Source organism: Myxocyprinus asiaticus, chromosome 31 (assembly GCF_019703515.2).
Source record: "Myxocyprinus asiaticus isolate MX2 ecotype Aquarium Trade chromosome 31, UBuf_Myxa_2, whole genome shotgun sequence".
Lineage (NCBI taxonomy): Eukaryota > Metazoa > Chordata > Actinopteri > Cypriniformes > Catostomidae > Myxocyprinus > Myxocyprinus asiaticus.
The window spans coordinates 32,425,634-32,441,004 of NC_059374.1; the positions used below are offsets into that span (position 1 = coordinate 32,425,634).

The 15,371-nt window shown below is 35.8% G+C and overlaps 2 protein-coding genes across 3 annotated transcripts in view; one reads left to right on the top strand and one right to left on the bottom strand.

The window, feature by feature from the left end:
• The window catches only part of wdr95 (WD40 repeat domain 95), a 44,207-nt gene extending 44,015 nt beyond the window's left edge, over positions 1-192 (top strand). Inside the window, exon 30 of the mRNA XM_051665498.1 lies at positions 33-192. Within this exon, the coding sequence (XP_051521458.1) occupies positions 33-192 (160 nt within the window). The remainder of the gene's footprint in view (positions 1-32) is intronic.
• Positions 193-611: 419 nt separating this feature from the next.
• On the bottom strand, positions 612-15,132 carry hsph1 (heat shock 105/110 protein 1). Of its 2 annotated transcripts, none has more exons than XM_051665142.1 (18): positions 14,793-15,132; positions 13,809-13,866; positions 13,583-13,723; positions 11,510-11,632; positions 11,042-11,141; positions 10,821-10,954; positions 10,488-10,732; positions 9,609-9,837; positions 8,091-8,197; positions 7,780-7,913; positions 6,370-6,572; positions 5,573-5,686; positions 4,770-4,907; positions 4,355-4,480; positions 3,407-3,514; positions 2,964-3,083; positions 2,638-2,799; positions 612-1,609 (listed from the first exon to the last, which is right to left on the bottom strand). In XM_051665142.1, exons 1-18 carry the CDS (start codon positions 14,897-14,899, stop codon positions 1,427-1,429), a joined length of 2,532 nt encoding a protein of 843 aa, XP_051521102.1. In that variant the 5' UTR covers positions 14,900-15,132; the 3' UTR covers positions 612-1,426. The 2 variants fall into 2 exon arrangements, with proteins under 2 accessions (XP_051521102.1, XP_051521103.1); XM_051665143.1 differs by having other exon boundaries at positions 13,809-13,861; positions 14,793-14,910.
• Between the last annotated feature and the right edge of the window lie 239 nt (positions 15,133-15,371).

Genomic DNA, 15,371 nt, shown 5'->3' on the forward strand with positions numbered 1-15,371 from the left:
AATTGGATTTTCTCTACTCTTCTGAATTGCAGGCAACACCATTCAATATTCGAACATGTTAAGAGTACAAATCTCAAAGACTACCACTCTGTGAATGACTACGATATTATTGTTCCCCCACCAACATGTAAAAGACCAAATCTTTCCCTCCAAAAGATGGATACATTCAAATCCAACAGTGTGGATGACTAGTCACTTCTATGTCAATGCCTACAGTAAGGAGAAGATGAAGATTGTTCCAAAATCAAATTCACCTGACTAAATAAATGACAAGATAGTGATATCAATGTAGTGGTGGTCTGAATGTTTTTGTCCTCAGGATATTCCCTCATGATTTGAAGTCACGCATTCTAACTGTTAAAGGGATAGTTCACACAAAAGTGAAAATTCTTCCATTTACTCACCCTCACCACACTCACCTGTAAGACTTTCTTTCTTCCATGGAACACAAAAGATGATAGCAAGAGTGTTGGCTTCATTCCCCATTCACTTTCATTGTATGGAAGAAATAAAAAAAATAAAAAATGAAAGTGAATGGTGTCTGAGGCTAACATCCTCTCTAACCTTTCCTTCTGACACTTGTGAAAAAAGTTCAAAAGTTTTAGTTTTTATTTGCTTTTATTGTGTTTTCAGACTTACAACAAAAGTTTTAAGCAGAACACAAAGGAACAAACACCAGGCACTGCACTATTCTCAATGCACTTTATCAACAAATTTCACAATGATTGCCAATGCGTTTCTAGCTGCACAGATATCACTGTCAGTATGTGCCATAAATAAATTAATATTGCATTTTACAAGACAATCTCTATTGAGTACACAGCAAAAATATAGAGAAACAGTCAAGCATATAACAGCAGCCCTGGTACATCAATTTCTGAAATTGCAAACTTCAGCTTTGTGTAGTGCCCTAGTTTCAGTCTGGGTAGTTTTGGTATAAACTTTCTTTCAGTCAGTGTGCTAGTGACAGTTCAATTGATGACAATTCAGTGCAATTTGCTATTCACTCAATATGTTGTGCTATTACAACTGCATTACTGTTAACTTCTTATGTAGAAATAACCACTGAAGCTTTTAGTTTTATCAAACTACAGCTTTCAACTTTGTTACCAGCATTGGAACTGCCTCCAAAGGGATTTCAATAGCTTTGCTGCCAGACTGAAACTGAAGAAAAAGGATGCTTTCAAAATGTCAAGGTATATAATTACTGCAAACACAGAATAATAACCGAAAAGTACAGAGAAATCAGATGAATATTACTCTTAACATAAGAAATAAGGTTCAAATGTACCTCTTAACATTACATATAATAATAATAATAAAAAAAGCTTCAATTATTGTGTTTACATGAACCTTAAAGAATCATGTGCTAACAGTGATTTACTATATATGTAATCAACCAATATTCAGTTTCCTGTGCAATAAGCTACTCAATATTGACATGGCTTCTTTTTGATTCATTTTGAATCAAATTTGTGTATTCCATTGTCACATCTTCTGGACTTTTCATGTTGTGTGGGTGCTCTGGTTGAATATTTTTTTCATCCATAGGAGAGTCGACTCTAGGCTTGGGTTTGGATACTATTTCCTCACAAACATTGTTTAGTGCCTGCAGAATTATAAAAGTCCTATTTTTGAAAGTCTTCCATACAAATTTCAAATATCCTGAAATGCAAATCCGAATGCAAATATACAGTATTTGGATTATCAATACATTTACGTTCTAAGCCCTCTTTTCTGAATTCTTATATATTTAATCATATAATTAATCATTAAAACTACAGTTTTGCAGATGCTGAAATATATTTAGAACTACAGCATTAAACTGAGGAATGCCTGATTAAACTTTTTCACTTTAAGGCATATTCAGATTCAATACAAGTTAAGCCCAATAGACAGCATTTGTGGCATGACATTGATTACCACAAAAAATTATTTTGACTCGTCCCTCCTCTTCTTTAAAATAACCAGAAATCGAGGTAACAGTGAGGCACTTACAATGGAAGTGAATGGGGCCAAATTTTGGAGGGTTTCAATGCAGATATTTTAAGCTTATAATTTTATAACAGCACTTACATTAATTATTCTGATAAAACTTGTGCATTATTTGAGCTGTAAAGTTGTTTAAATCATTGTTTACGGATTTTAGGGTTTATGGTGTTACATCTTCATGGCAACGAAGTTGTAAAATTCAATATAACTTTACACAGAAAAGGTTATTAAGCGATTTTATCACACTAAAATCATGTTAACATGCATATTGTTTATGTTTTGTGGCTATACTTACGAAACAGTGAGTATTTTAACATTTACTCACTGTCATTTATTTTTATTTTTTTTAAGAAAAAGGGGGACAAGTCGAAATTCATTTTTATTCTAATCAACATTATGCTACAAATGCTGTTGATTGAATTTAACTTAAATGCTCCATTAAGTAAAATATATATAAATAAATAATGTAGCATCATACATTAAGGATATAAAAAGCTCTTTTGATTGACTGAGAAAAGACAGGAATAACACCACCCTCCTGTGGCTGCTTGGACATAAACAAAATCAATATTGATTATGTGTAGGAATTCTGTTAGATCTGTTTCCCAATGAAACATGTTCATGATTCTGGAATTCTTTCCTCACCTGTAACTTCTCCTGGATCTGAGTGCTGTGTATGGCAGGTTCCCGATCAGGCGTCAGTTTATCCTGAGAATTCTGCATGTTTGTCATCCACACCTGAGTATCTTCAATACACACTCTCACCTTGTCCATGTCCATGGCATCAATATGGCAGTAACTGTCACTCTGAGGGACAGAGTTTGTGAAATATTAACATACTTCACTTACAAACTTCCTTACATTAGCAGGTTAAACCTTACTGTCACACATAACAGTACATTAAACACATAGACTATAATTAGTGTATAGTGTATTGCTCTGGGGTACATAGTGATGAAACATATTCTTACTCCATTCTTATACTCCTCCATAACAGTCATGTAGCTCTGTATTTTGGCTGACAGCTCCTCAAACATTTGTGGTCTCCTTATGGACTCCTGGTATCTGTCTTGCACAGGTAAACCCAGTTTCTGTGGAATAAGACAATGAGGGTTTGTAAGCAAGAATGCTTCTGCTAGATTTGCAGTACACAGCAGCAAATTACCACTCTTCCAAAAGTGCAACAGAGAGACACACAAATTAGTCTCCCAGCCTTTAAACTAAGCACCTGTCATCCCAAATGCTGCAAGCTGTCAAAAACATGCAAGTAAATTAAAACACTGACTGTGGCCGGACTTAAATCGAACAGAGCAAAATGAGCAAACAACTGGTTAGGATGTAGAGTACATTTTTCCACGGGTTGAATCTATGATCAAATGTGTTTGTGTGCTCTTAAAAAGGATAAACAACTCACTTGAATTTCTGCCAACTTGTTAAGGTAAGTCTGCTTATCTTGGTCTGCTCCCTCATCATACAGCCAGTTCTCTGTGCCATTTAAAAGCTCAAAGAATGAGTGATGGTCCTGCAGAAAAAAAAAAAAAAAAAAAAAAAAAAAAACACATTTGCAATATTTTGCAATATTTTATGCTGGATTCATCAGCCAACAGATTTTACGAACCACCATTTGATTTAAACATTTTTGTTCCATTTATGAATGGAATATTACCTTTAGAGATTCTAAAACATGAAAATATGCAGTATTTAAAATCAACAATGAATAAATTACTGCAAATCGGTTAATAATCTGCCTCTAAAACTAGGCATAACAGTTCCCATGAATGTATCAGATTATATATGTCACTATGATTATAGAGGTCCAAAATTAGCTCTCACCAAGCATTACATTTGAGTACAAATTGGATCTGGTGTGTAAATACAACAGAGTTACTCACCAGTTGCTGGAAACTTGGGAAATGCAACATTACTTTCAGATTGCAACATTACAGTCGGATTGTAAGGCCGATAATTTTCTGTAAGTATCGTGAGCATGATACAAACTGTCTAAAGAAAACATTTGTTGCAACTTATTCCTCAGTTTGAAATGTATCATTAAAGGTTTATGTAGGAAAAAAAATGATCCAATACTGTATGTGAAGACGTGTAAACATCTTCATCCATTAAACCATCAAACAAAAATCCAGAGTGGTATTCACTTTTTTGTGACAGGCAGTTTTACCCATTGATGGAGACTCATTTATCTTTCTAGACTATGAAACAACAGCTAAATAACCCCATTTTCATAGGGACAAAAATATATATATATTTTTTTATTTAAAATAATGCAAAATACGTCATGGCCGGTAAAATTTCTCAATTCAGTCGCCATTGGCAGTTAAGCAAAGCTACAAGGATGATACATTACTTGAGCACTTAAAAACGACTGATAAGGGCCCTCCAGCTTGTGTCTGTAGTGGTATACATTCTCCTCCACTGCATTTTTAGCATTGTTTCGCTCTTTTTCTTGGCAGTCTTGCTGTATCATTTTGCTCTGTGTAAAAGGAAGAAAAAGAACAATTTAAAAAGTGCCAGCTAGTGAGAAGGACCAGTAGATATTTCAATAGATTTGATATAAAAAAATTAAAAAAATTATCAGAATGTATGTTTCTAGCTTCATGCAATGTCAAGATACCAATATTATTTTCTTATGCTAACAAAATATCTATTACTGCTACAGCATTTGAACAATCATTTGACATTCATCGAAATATTCAACACTAAAAACACCTGTTGCATGTGGACCCTCTGGAACTGACAATGAATATTAAAATCAGCAGTACCTCTTGTTCTATGTAAGTGCTAAGGCAATCCTTTGGCAACTGTTGGGTAATTGTTTCCTCAATGGGAAGTCCAATATGCTTGACCTTCATCTTGGCTTTTTTTGCATCAGGGGGTTGATTGGTTACTTCTCCATTCATCTGTGAAGTATAGATGACATCCATTAGCATAATGTTAAACTGACATAACATGCACATACTAAAAGGGATAGTTCACCAAAAAATGAAAATTATATCATCTTATCATTATGTACTTGTTGTTCCAAACATATAAGACTTACTTTCTTTCATGGAACATAAAAGGATATGTTAGGCATTGTGTTAGGTTTCAGTCATTCTGCCAAACATTTCCTTTTGTGTTCAACAAAAGAAAGTCATACAGGTTTGGAACAACATTAGGGTGAGTAAATGCAGGGATACAAACTCATGAGAGGTGAAAGTCATAACAGGTGTTAAAAATGTATAATTTCTGTTGATTTGTTTGTTGAATTTAAAAAATATATATATTTTAAAGATTTTTTATTATTATTTTTTTTAAGTGTTTAAGTTTAAAGTAACCCTCTCAAGTGATTTTGATAAGGAAAATCTAGAAAATTTCACAAACTTTTTTTTTGGCAAAATAGTTTCAGAAAAGGTGACTTTAGCTGAAAAGTGAGTAGTATGAATCCCTGAAATGATGATAGAATTACTTATAGTGAATTATCCCTTTAAGATAATTTGCAGTACATGCAGATGGCACTTTTTTATCCATATGCTGAATTTACAAGCTATAAGTGAGCGGTAAGTGAGAGATGTAGCTCACTTACACTCAGTGCGTCTTTATGATTCTGCTCTTTTTCCATGGGTGGACACTGTGCTGTTGGCAGGTTTTCTTTGTCTACCGAGAGCTGGTTATGAGCATTTGTCTCTTGTGTCTTGTCCTACAATCACAGTTCCAGGGAGCTGACGATTACATTTCTACACATTCTACGCAATACCATTTCAGCATTACAACAAGATGCCAATAGCCCACAGTCACCCTCATTGAAACCCATTAATCCAAAATAAATATTATTTATCAATTAAAGCTTAACAGAGAGAATTTTCCATACACACCTTACCACCCTACCGTTCTTTTTTTATTTTGTCGCTAAAAGCTTAAACAGCCACATTTTCCAAGATAAAATCCAAATATTATTAGACAACATCCCCTGCCAATAACTGAAAATATATTCAGTAATAAATATATGACAACAAGGATTTAAAGGGGTCATATGAGGAATCAGAATAACTTTGATCTTTTAAAATACAAGACCTTAATGTACTATGAAAACTGTACTGTAACTGTAACTTTTAGAATTCAAAACTTCCTTCCCAGTCCAAAAAGAGCATTTATTGAAACTAAGCTGCAAAAACAACTTGTTCTATACTTGCTGCCCATTTAATTCTAGAAAGACAAAGAGAAAGTGGGAAACGGTCATGATATAGTAAAATACGAAAACAAAAAACAAACAAACAAAAAAAAAGACATGTGAACCCTTTAATTTCACTATAATTTGCTTTAGTTATTAGAACACTTACAGTTATGACTTGCCATACAGAGACAGCTCAGAGGGGTACCTACCTGTATGTCAATTTCATCAGAGCCATCATGATAGTAAATATCTTCATTTATTTCTGTGGTTTCAGAATCGTCAGAGCTGACCCTCAGGACCATAGTGGCTGAGGTGACACTGACTATACCACTGGCATTTACTTGAACCTTAACTTTCACCTTTGCCTTGTCTCCATTCTCTTGAGGTTGAATGTTCTGCAATTTATATTCACCTGTAGAGATATCATTAACAACATCAGGATTTTTAGTTAAATCATACACATGCACAAATATGATTCAACCCTTTAAGCAATGAAGGTGTTTTTAAAGATTTCCTGTTTAAGTGGCATACCCAAAATTAAAGGCTTATTCAATTTTTAAAAAAAAGGGTCAAGTGTTTAGTATCATTGTAAAGAAAACTTTTCACATTTTCTAATGTTATTATGATACATTCTGAGACTCTCAGCCTAAGAAAAAAAAACAACAAAAAATAACAACTGAGCCAAAAATTTACTATTTTTCTTATTTGACATTATATATCTCTGGGTGTAAATAAGGTGGCTCCAGAAAGTTTTGTTGATAGAACAAAACAATCTAAAGTTATAGCATTACAAAAATAATTTATCCTAGGGTCCAAAAACGTCTCCATGTGTCCAAAACAAACAAATAAAACATAATAATTGTGCATAAGAACTAATTACACATGCAAACAAAACAATGATTTTAGTAATGAGATTTCACAGAATGACTCAATGAGTCAAATGACACATTAAGTCTGTGTCATTTGCATGGCACCATCTCCTGGTGGCCATATGTAACATTGTGCTTTGTGTGGATTATCTAATCTATGTATGTAATCCATTACATTGTGTGTGGGCTCGTTTGAAAGATAACCACCTCCTCTAAATAATGGTATGTGACATTTAATGTCCCGTTTATTTTTCGTTAAGTTATAACCGAAAACGCGCCATATTAGCAACACCAACATAACTGTCTAAGAAATATTCTTAGCTATTACTCGCTATATTTTTGTCTGTAAGTAAAATAAATGGGCTGGTTGTATTCTGCTCTTTGAGAGCTTTCCAACAACATATGACACATGGCTATTTGATCAGTTTGATGTTATTACTGATTACAATAATATGTACAGTGCATTATTTTTAAATAAATTATCAAAACAGAACACTCATGATTTGTCTGTAAATTTCAACTTGTTCAGTTTTGGTCTTAATGCCTGTGTGCACTGGAAAGTAGAGTTTCTAAGCTTTCAAATGATACCTATTTTGTGTTGGTCAAGACTGTAGTTGTTAATATTTTGATTCTTTATTTTTCCTCAGGGGCCCCTCGGCAGGTCCGTGCCTAAAGGGTTAAGTTTCAATTGTATGCTGTAATGCAAAAAATATTGCTCTATTGCCTTGAGGAAAACTCCTTGATTCTCACCGATCTTTGCCTCGGTAAAGGGCAGTGATGCTGGATCTGAATAAGAAGCCTCCAGAACAAAAGGCTTGCTCCTGTAAAATGTGATCATTTTGGCCGATGGACAGGGATGGTTCCTGCCAAATATCTCGTGACAACTGGACGGAAAGAACAAATAACCAGAGGCACATCAGTGTGTGAGCCACATATCACAGCCTATGCAAGCAGATGTGTTTTGATATTCTAATTAACACATCCTAAAAACATAGCAGCACATTTGCCCATGCCTGGCTCTGATATAGTAAGAATATACTGTGGCTAGCTGACAGACTTACGATTTGCCTTCATCTGCTTCACTGGACCAGCAAAGAGAGATGGGAAATGGGATAGTGTCTGTGATGGAGAAGTCTCGCACTCTGAATGCAGGAGAGAGCATGGCACACTATGGAACAAAATATTAGATCATTAGACTGTGATTATTTTTGCATGGAATACATATTTGATTTTTGTATAGATTTGTCTGCAATATGTCTATATACTGTGTGTGTGTGTGTGTATGTATATATATATATACATACATACACACACACACACAGTATACTGTTTTCTTTTCTACTTCTAAAAGCTGAAGTGTGTAATTCCTGCACCATTAGATTCACTAAATAGAAATGGGACAAATAACCGATTATTTTCATAAAGGTTTCCTGAACACTTCCCATGTCTTCCACTGGCAGGGATGCAAACTCATGAGGGGCGAAAAAGGTGAGACAATCACAATATTTTCCGGGGATATTTTTTTTTAAGATAAAAACACCAATTCCAGCTCTTTTAATGATTCGAGTATTGCAAATTAACTGCATAATTGTGCAGAATTAGCTGCAAAAATAAAGGGTACTTTGGTGTGGCTTGGTTCTGTTTAACAAAATTGTTTAGGTCCATTTACTGATTAGTTCAGTGACCACTTCTAGAGATGCCACTAAGAGGCTACATGAGCATCTAATGTATTAGTGAGTCATTGAATCATTTTCAGTTGTTCATGATGAAATCTACTAAGAGACGTTATAATGTTTAAGCATTATAAGAACAAAGTAGATCTATCCTTTTCTACAGTATTTAAACTGTTTAGCATGAATTTTATCAGAAAAGACAGCAATAATAGCTTGATAACAATTATTATGAGTTTCAATAATGTCCTTTCGTCAAGCGCGTCAACACTCACTCAACGCCAGCGTCAAGTGCCTGTTTTGCCCCTCACATGACAAGTGCTGCAGAAAGTGTCACGAAGGGTGATTTTACAAGTCTGCCATGTAAGAAAGCAGGAGATGTCCACAATAAACATTGAAAACAATGTTCCGCCCCTTTCTCTCCTTGATGAACAAGGTAGACTCATACGCCGATGCCAAAGTAAACAGACAACATTCCTCTTCAGTTTGTTTTTAAAAGTTTCAAGAGTGCCACTTGTTCCAAGCTCTTCACGCTCCATTTCTGTCTGATGCAGAATCACTTTGCACGTGCTGCTGTAGCCAAGCATACGAATGGTCGTAGCTGTAATCACTCAAGCGATCTGCCCCGGTAGGAGAAAGGTGAGGAGTTTGCATACCTGATTGGTTAGACAAACAGATAGACCAGCCCCAAACTCACATCATTTGTTGAGTCAATGTTGCTGTGTCGGCCTGGTCGAGATGCTCAAAAAAACGGAGCAATGTTTTGATAGAGCCACAGTGTTAATCAGCCTACAAATGGCTTACTTATAGCTGTACTCTGCAAGTATTTTAACGTAGAAAAAAATTACACCCTTCAGCTTTAAATGATCCATGTTATATTACTTATTATGTAGAATAAAACCCACTTACCTGTAATGCACAGCCTCTGGCCACTGCCTCATCTGCATTTAATGTAGTGCTCACATCCCTTTTGAAGAACTTGCTGATCTGGGCCTTCACAGCAGGTATTCGTGTAGCTCCCCCTACAATCTCTACTGCACTGATGTCTTGTAGCTTCACTTGAGCTTGTTCTAGAGCTGCCACCAAAGGAGCTGTCACTCTCTCAATCAGGTCTGCACACAGCTCCTCAAATTTGGCCCTGTATTGAAAAGGAAGGCATTTCCTTATGATTTCCTCCCTTGTTGATCATCTATGTTGTTTATGGCATCAAATTAGTTTAAATGCATCTGGAACTGCAATGTGCCTTCATTGACACGCAAATGGCTGTAAATAATCATATGTGTTGTACCTAACAATATAGGTTCAGGAAAATTTAATCAAACTACCTTTTATCTGTCAGAATACAGTACCTGCCTGGTTTGATGTGATATCACTGATACTGACAAGACCACTCAACACTATGGAGCTTAAATACTTTATCAATCATTGGTTATTTGTAACATAATAGTTTCTTTATGACTTTTAAAGGACGTTCAACCAATAATGTAAATTGTCTCATTATTTACTATTATCATATCATTCCAAACCTGTATACTTTTATTCTTATAATAGAGCTGTATGAAGATTTTTCAAAACTTCTCATTTTGTGTTCCTAAAAAAACAAAACAAAAACAACAACAACAGCATACTGGTTTGGAACAACATAAAGGTGAGTAAATAATGACAAAATGTTTAATTTTGGGAGAACTATTCCTTTAAAAGCAAGCACGTTCTTCAAGAAACTCCAAATATTTCATCAACAAATTGTTTTGATTGAGGCAACATGTTTGTATCTTGAGGCATGTATACCTGTTCATTTTCCCAGAGACGTCCTTATCATCCATAAAGCACTCAATGTTGAGGGGAATGTCTGTTGAGTTGCTGCTCATCAATTTCTTGAGTTTCTCACACTCCTGTGTCAGCCTCAGTAAAGCTCGCACCTTGGACTTTACATCTAACTTGTACTTGGACTTAAATTCTGCACAGAAGTATTCTACCAGCCTCTTATCAAAGTCTCTTCCTCCCAAATAAGGATCAAAGGCAGTAGACAGCACCTGCAAAGTACAGAGCGTGCACTGATGTGCCTGGAAATGCAAACTTTGGGACCTACAGATGCATCCGACTTACTTTGAGAAGGCTTACCTTCAGTTTACCTTTGTTGAACGCACAAACAGAGACCTGGAGAGCTGAGTGGCCCATGTCCACAAACACCACTATCTTTGGTTTCTCATCGGTGCCTGGGAGATCTTGCTTGTATATGCCATAGTTTAATGCCACTGGGATGGTGAATAATACAGAACTGTCAGCATTGCTGGATGTCGAATAGGTACTGTTGTTGTAGGTTATATGTATTCAGAAGTTACCTGCGGTATTGTCATTCATTAGTTTCAGGCAGTTCAGGCCAGCAATCTTGGTTGCATCCAGTACAGACCTCCTTTCTGAATCAGTGAAGAATGAGGGGATCTATGCGTGACAGAATAATTTGTATGGCCAAAGAAATAACACAAACAAACAAACCATCGGATTGGTGGCTTGCACATGTGTGGTGTCCATGAAAAAAAAAAAAGCCTGATTCAAATTTACTACTGTCAGAGGAGAACCTTTCTCTAAAATATCATGACAGAGCTATACTTAAAAACATTTTTATCCCTATAAATAATTTTTGAGAGAAAAGGCAGCAAATTTCAAATGAAATAAAAGCTTCTATTTCTGGTGCATGCCCCTGGTATCCATTAAATATCAAACAAGTTAAGAAATTATTTGTTGGGTTATTCAAGGCTCTAATAAGTTTCTGCGTTCAATGTTGCTGTATAATATTCCAGAAAACTTACAGAGATGACACACTCCACCACATTCTTTTGTAGATTGGTTTCAGCAATGTCTTTCATTTTGGTCAACAGCATAGCCGTGATCTGCTCAATGGTGAACTGGTGCTCCTTGTTGAGGTACATGACCTATTTATGACATTAAGAGTTAAACTTTTTGCAGTTCAAAGAATCCCTACGATAAATGTACACAACCTGTCCTAGGTAGTGGTCGATGGATATATCGGTGAACATGATCGGTGAATGGCCAATATTTAGCTAAAGTATTTTGAGATTATCAACATCAGCCAATAACCGTGCCCATTTGGCATATTAAAGGGATAGTTCACCCAAAAATGAAAATTCTCTCATCATTTACTCACCCTCATGCCATCTCAGATGTGTATGACTTTCTTCTGCTGAGCACAAACAAAGATTTTTAGAAGAATATTTCAGCTCTGTAGGTCCATACAACGCAAGTGAATGGTGACCACACCTTTCAAACTCCAAAATCACATAAAGGCTGCATAGAAGTAATCCATAAGACTCCAGTGGTTAAATCTTTGTCTTCAGAAGTGATATGATTGGCGTGGGTGAGAAACAGATCAATATTTAAGTCACATTCTGAAAGTGAAAGTGGAGATATAGTAAAAAAGGTACTGAAATATTTATCTGTTTCTCACCCAAAGTGATTGCATCGCTTCAGAAGACATATTAAACCACTGGAGTTGTATAGATTACTTTCATGCTGCCTTTGTGATTTTTGGACCTTCAGATTTCTGGCCACCATTCACTTGCATTGTAAGGACCAACAGAGCTGATATATTCTAAAAATCTTTGTGTGTTCAGCAGAATTAAGAAAGTCAAACACATCTGGGGTGGTACGAAAATGAGTAAATAATTTCATTTTTGGGGGAACCATCCTTTTAACAATCTAAGTTAGCCCTTACGTCAATGTAAAGCTACACTACGTAACTTTGTGCTCTCCAGCGACATCTGTGGTTAAAACTTAAAATAGCAAGCCATTTGCGGAAGAATACATTATGTCAGTCGTGTTCTGGCACTGCTCTTCTGGTGGATGAGTCTCCCAATTTGAGCTTTCCTGAACATTGCCTATGTGTGATCATGACTGGAGCTCGAGTCAAAATGTGCTATTTTCCTGTTGACATTATGTTATATGATTAAACATTTGAAACTAAAATATGACTTGCTTTGATGAAGATAAACAACACTCTCATGTACATATTTGAATTAATTTTACACTTAAATCGCTTTTCTGACACTACACTCAAAGCACATTTAAATAGAGAACAGGGACTCTCCTCAGCCACCACCAGTATATCTTAATATGATTATTCAAGTGTTTTATCTACTATTAGTTTTTTTATTGTACTACAATTTTCAATTTAAGAGGTTAAACTCGTGTTATGGCTGAAACGAGTTCAATAAAACACTTTATTATTTTTATACTATATTGTCCAGCCTCAGTTACTATAATATTATGTCTATGAAATGCACACAATAACACCGTAAACTAAAAACATAAAACGAGGATTCAATAATGATGGGGATAAAATATACTTTATTAAATGTAAAAATAATATGCTTAAATATGCATTATTATAACAGTGCCCCTAATATGCAGTGCCCCCTCAGCCAGACCACTGTGTCCCCTCTGTCAATGTTGTATTTGAACCAATTTTGACAGCCTGAATATTCAACTCAATTGTAAAATAAATAAAATAAAGCAAATTAATTCCTAAACTATTTGTGGTTTCAGGTGAAAGGTGACTATCAATTGACTGCTCTCTTCATAATTAGAAAAATGTTGTCTGCCATATAATTCAGTCATAGCTCAGAGGCTCAAAGGCTAAAAGAAGGAAATGGATTTAAGAAAAGGAGTTTAACTAGGATAAGGATTTAAATAAATGATGTAACAAAAAAGTGCAAGCATGGAGAGAGGAAATTCATTTCCAGCAGTGTTACTTCTTAGGGTAAAGTGACAAATCTGTGCCCCCTTCGAAATTTCAAATGCCCCCTCGGGTAAATTATTCTGGCTCCGACTCTCCATATCAGTATTATCTGCAACAAGCTGTTTACCTTGACTCCAACCTTCCCATCACTTAGTGGTACCAGATCATATGGTAAACTGTCCCTCTCGGCTTGCACAACACGATCATGAAACAATCTGCCATGCAGTCTCTTAAAATGAGAGACAGTGCTTCCAGGATTGGTTATCATCTACAAGTGAAAAAAGATCAATGATGCATACTTGCATAGTCATCCCATTAAAGATCAGTCTTTGCATGTATTTTCATAGGCCTACCTGGTTTCTTGCAGCATTACCGATGGCCCTGTTCTTTGAACCAAACGATACAACTGCTCTAAAAGAAAATGTTCAGACATTAAATATAAGCTCCGAGGAACGCAAATAGCACTAAACGTAGAGATGCACACTCATTTATATATTCAGGTCATTGTAGGGCTGAGGAATGGTAGGAGACACCATAACTTAAAGGGATAGTTCATCTAAAATGTTAAATCTTATGACTTTCTTTTTGTGGTACAAAAAAAAAAAAAAAAAAAAATGTTATGCAGTATGCAAGTCTCAGTCACCATTGACTTTTACTGGAAATGTTCTATACAATGAAAGTAAATGGTGACTGAGGCTGTCATTCTGCCTCCTTTCGTTTCCCATGGAAGAAATAAAGTCATGAAAGTTTAGAACAGCATGAGGGTGAGTAAATCATGACAGAATTTTAATTTTAAAGTACAAATAGGCCAATTAAAAAGTCCATACAGGGATGCAAACTCATGAGAGGTGAAAAAGTCATAGCAGGTATTCTAGATATCCTGTATATTTTTAGTTTGTTTGTTTGATGTTTCTCAAGCTTTCTGTGTTGCATGTAAAGCTTTTAAAGTGTTTGAGTTTAAAGTTACACTTTCAAGTGATTTTTTTAAGGAACATTTAGGCAAATTAACTTTAAATAAGGTGACTGTAGCTGAAAGGTGAGTAGTTTGCATCCCTGATTATAAGTGGAACCATGCCATGTGGGTTGCTGACGTTTTTCTTTCTTTTTTAAACACAACAAATAAACATCTATTGCATATCAAGTAGACATACAAATTTTAAAGTGTGACTAATGCTTTTTTGTTAACCTTTAAGGATGGGTGGATACCACATGTGGAGAAAGTCATGAAATAAAATGCTACACTGACAAACAACCTGTCAACATGCGTCCAATACATTGAAATGACATGCCATGCAAGCTTTATTAATTTGCAATCACCAAGCACAGCATCCACTTACGGCGTGCATCTGTCTGTGAATTCATTGGATATGGTCTCGATGCCTCCGCTCTTGACCACAGCAATATAGCAATTCTGAAATCCCACATCAAAGCCCACGACAGCCATCCCGGAAGCTGGCTTCAGACAAAGCTCAGATAAACAAATCCTTCCTAAATATTATTATTTTTTTAAATAATCCGTCCGTGTGTATATCAGTCCATGCAGTTTAGGTAATCCAGAGCGTGCGCAAGCTTACTACGCGCGAGCCATATATATCTATTTTGAGCGAACTTTCCAGAAACTTCCAGCCCATCCTTCGCGCTGCGGCAGTCAGCAGCAGCGGCCCAGCTCGGTCCAGCCCGCCCGCTGTGAGTCGGCTGATTGCGTTATGATTTCCAGAGCTTTCCGAACAGCCTACTAGCGTCAGTAGAGTTGCTCTGGTGACCACAAAGGAGAACGGCACCGTTACAGCGATAAATAAGACAAATCTGAGGATGATATCTTGTCAAATAATTTTTTTGAAGGCGAGAGGATGAGTTTATTATTGGTTCGGCGGTACAAAAAAATTAAGTCCACATAATAATTCATTAATTCACCG

Coding starts and splice junctions, on each gene's coding strand:
- hsph1 (XM_051665142.1), bottom strand. CDS start 14,899: ATGGCTGTCGTGGGCTTTGATGTGGGATTTCAGAATTGCTATATTGCT. Junction 10,955..11,041: donor AATGAATGACAATACCGCAG/GTAACTTCTGAA, acceptor TCACCATCCCAG/TGGCATTAAACTATGGCATA. Junction 9,838..10,487: donor GTCTCTGGGAAAATGAACAG/GTATACATGCCT, acceptor TTTTCAATACAG/GGCCAAATTTGAGGAGCTGT.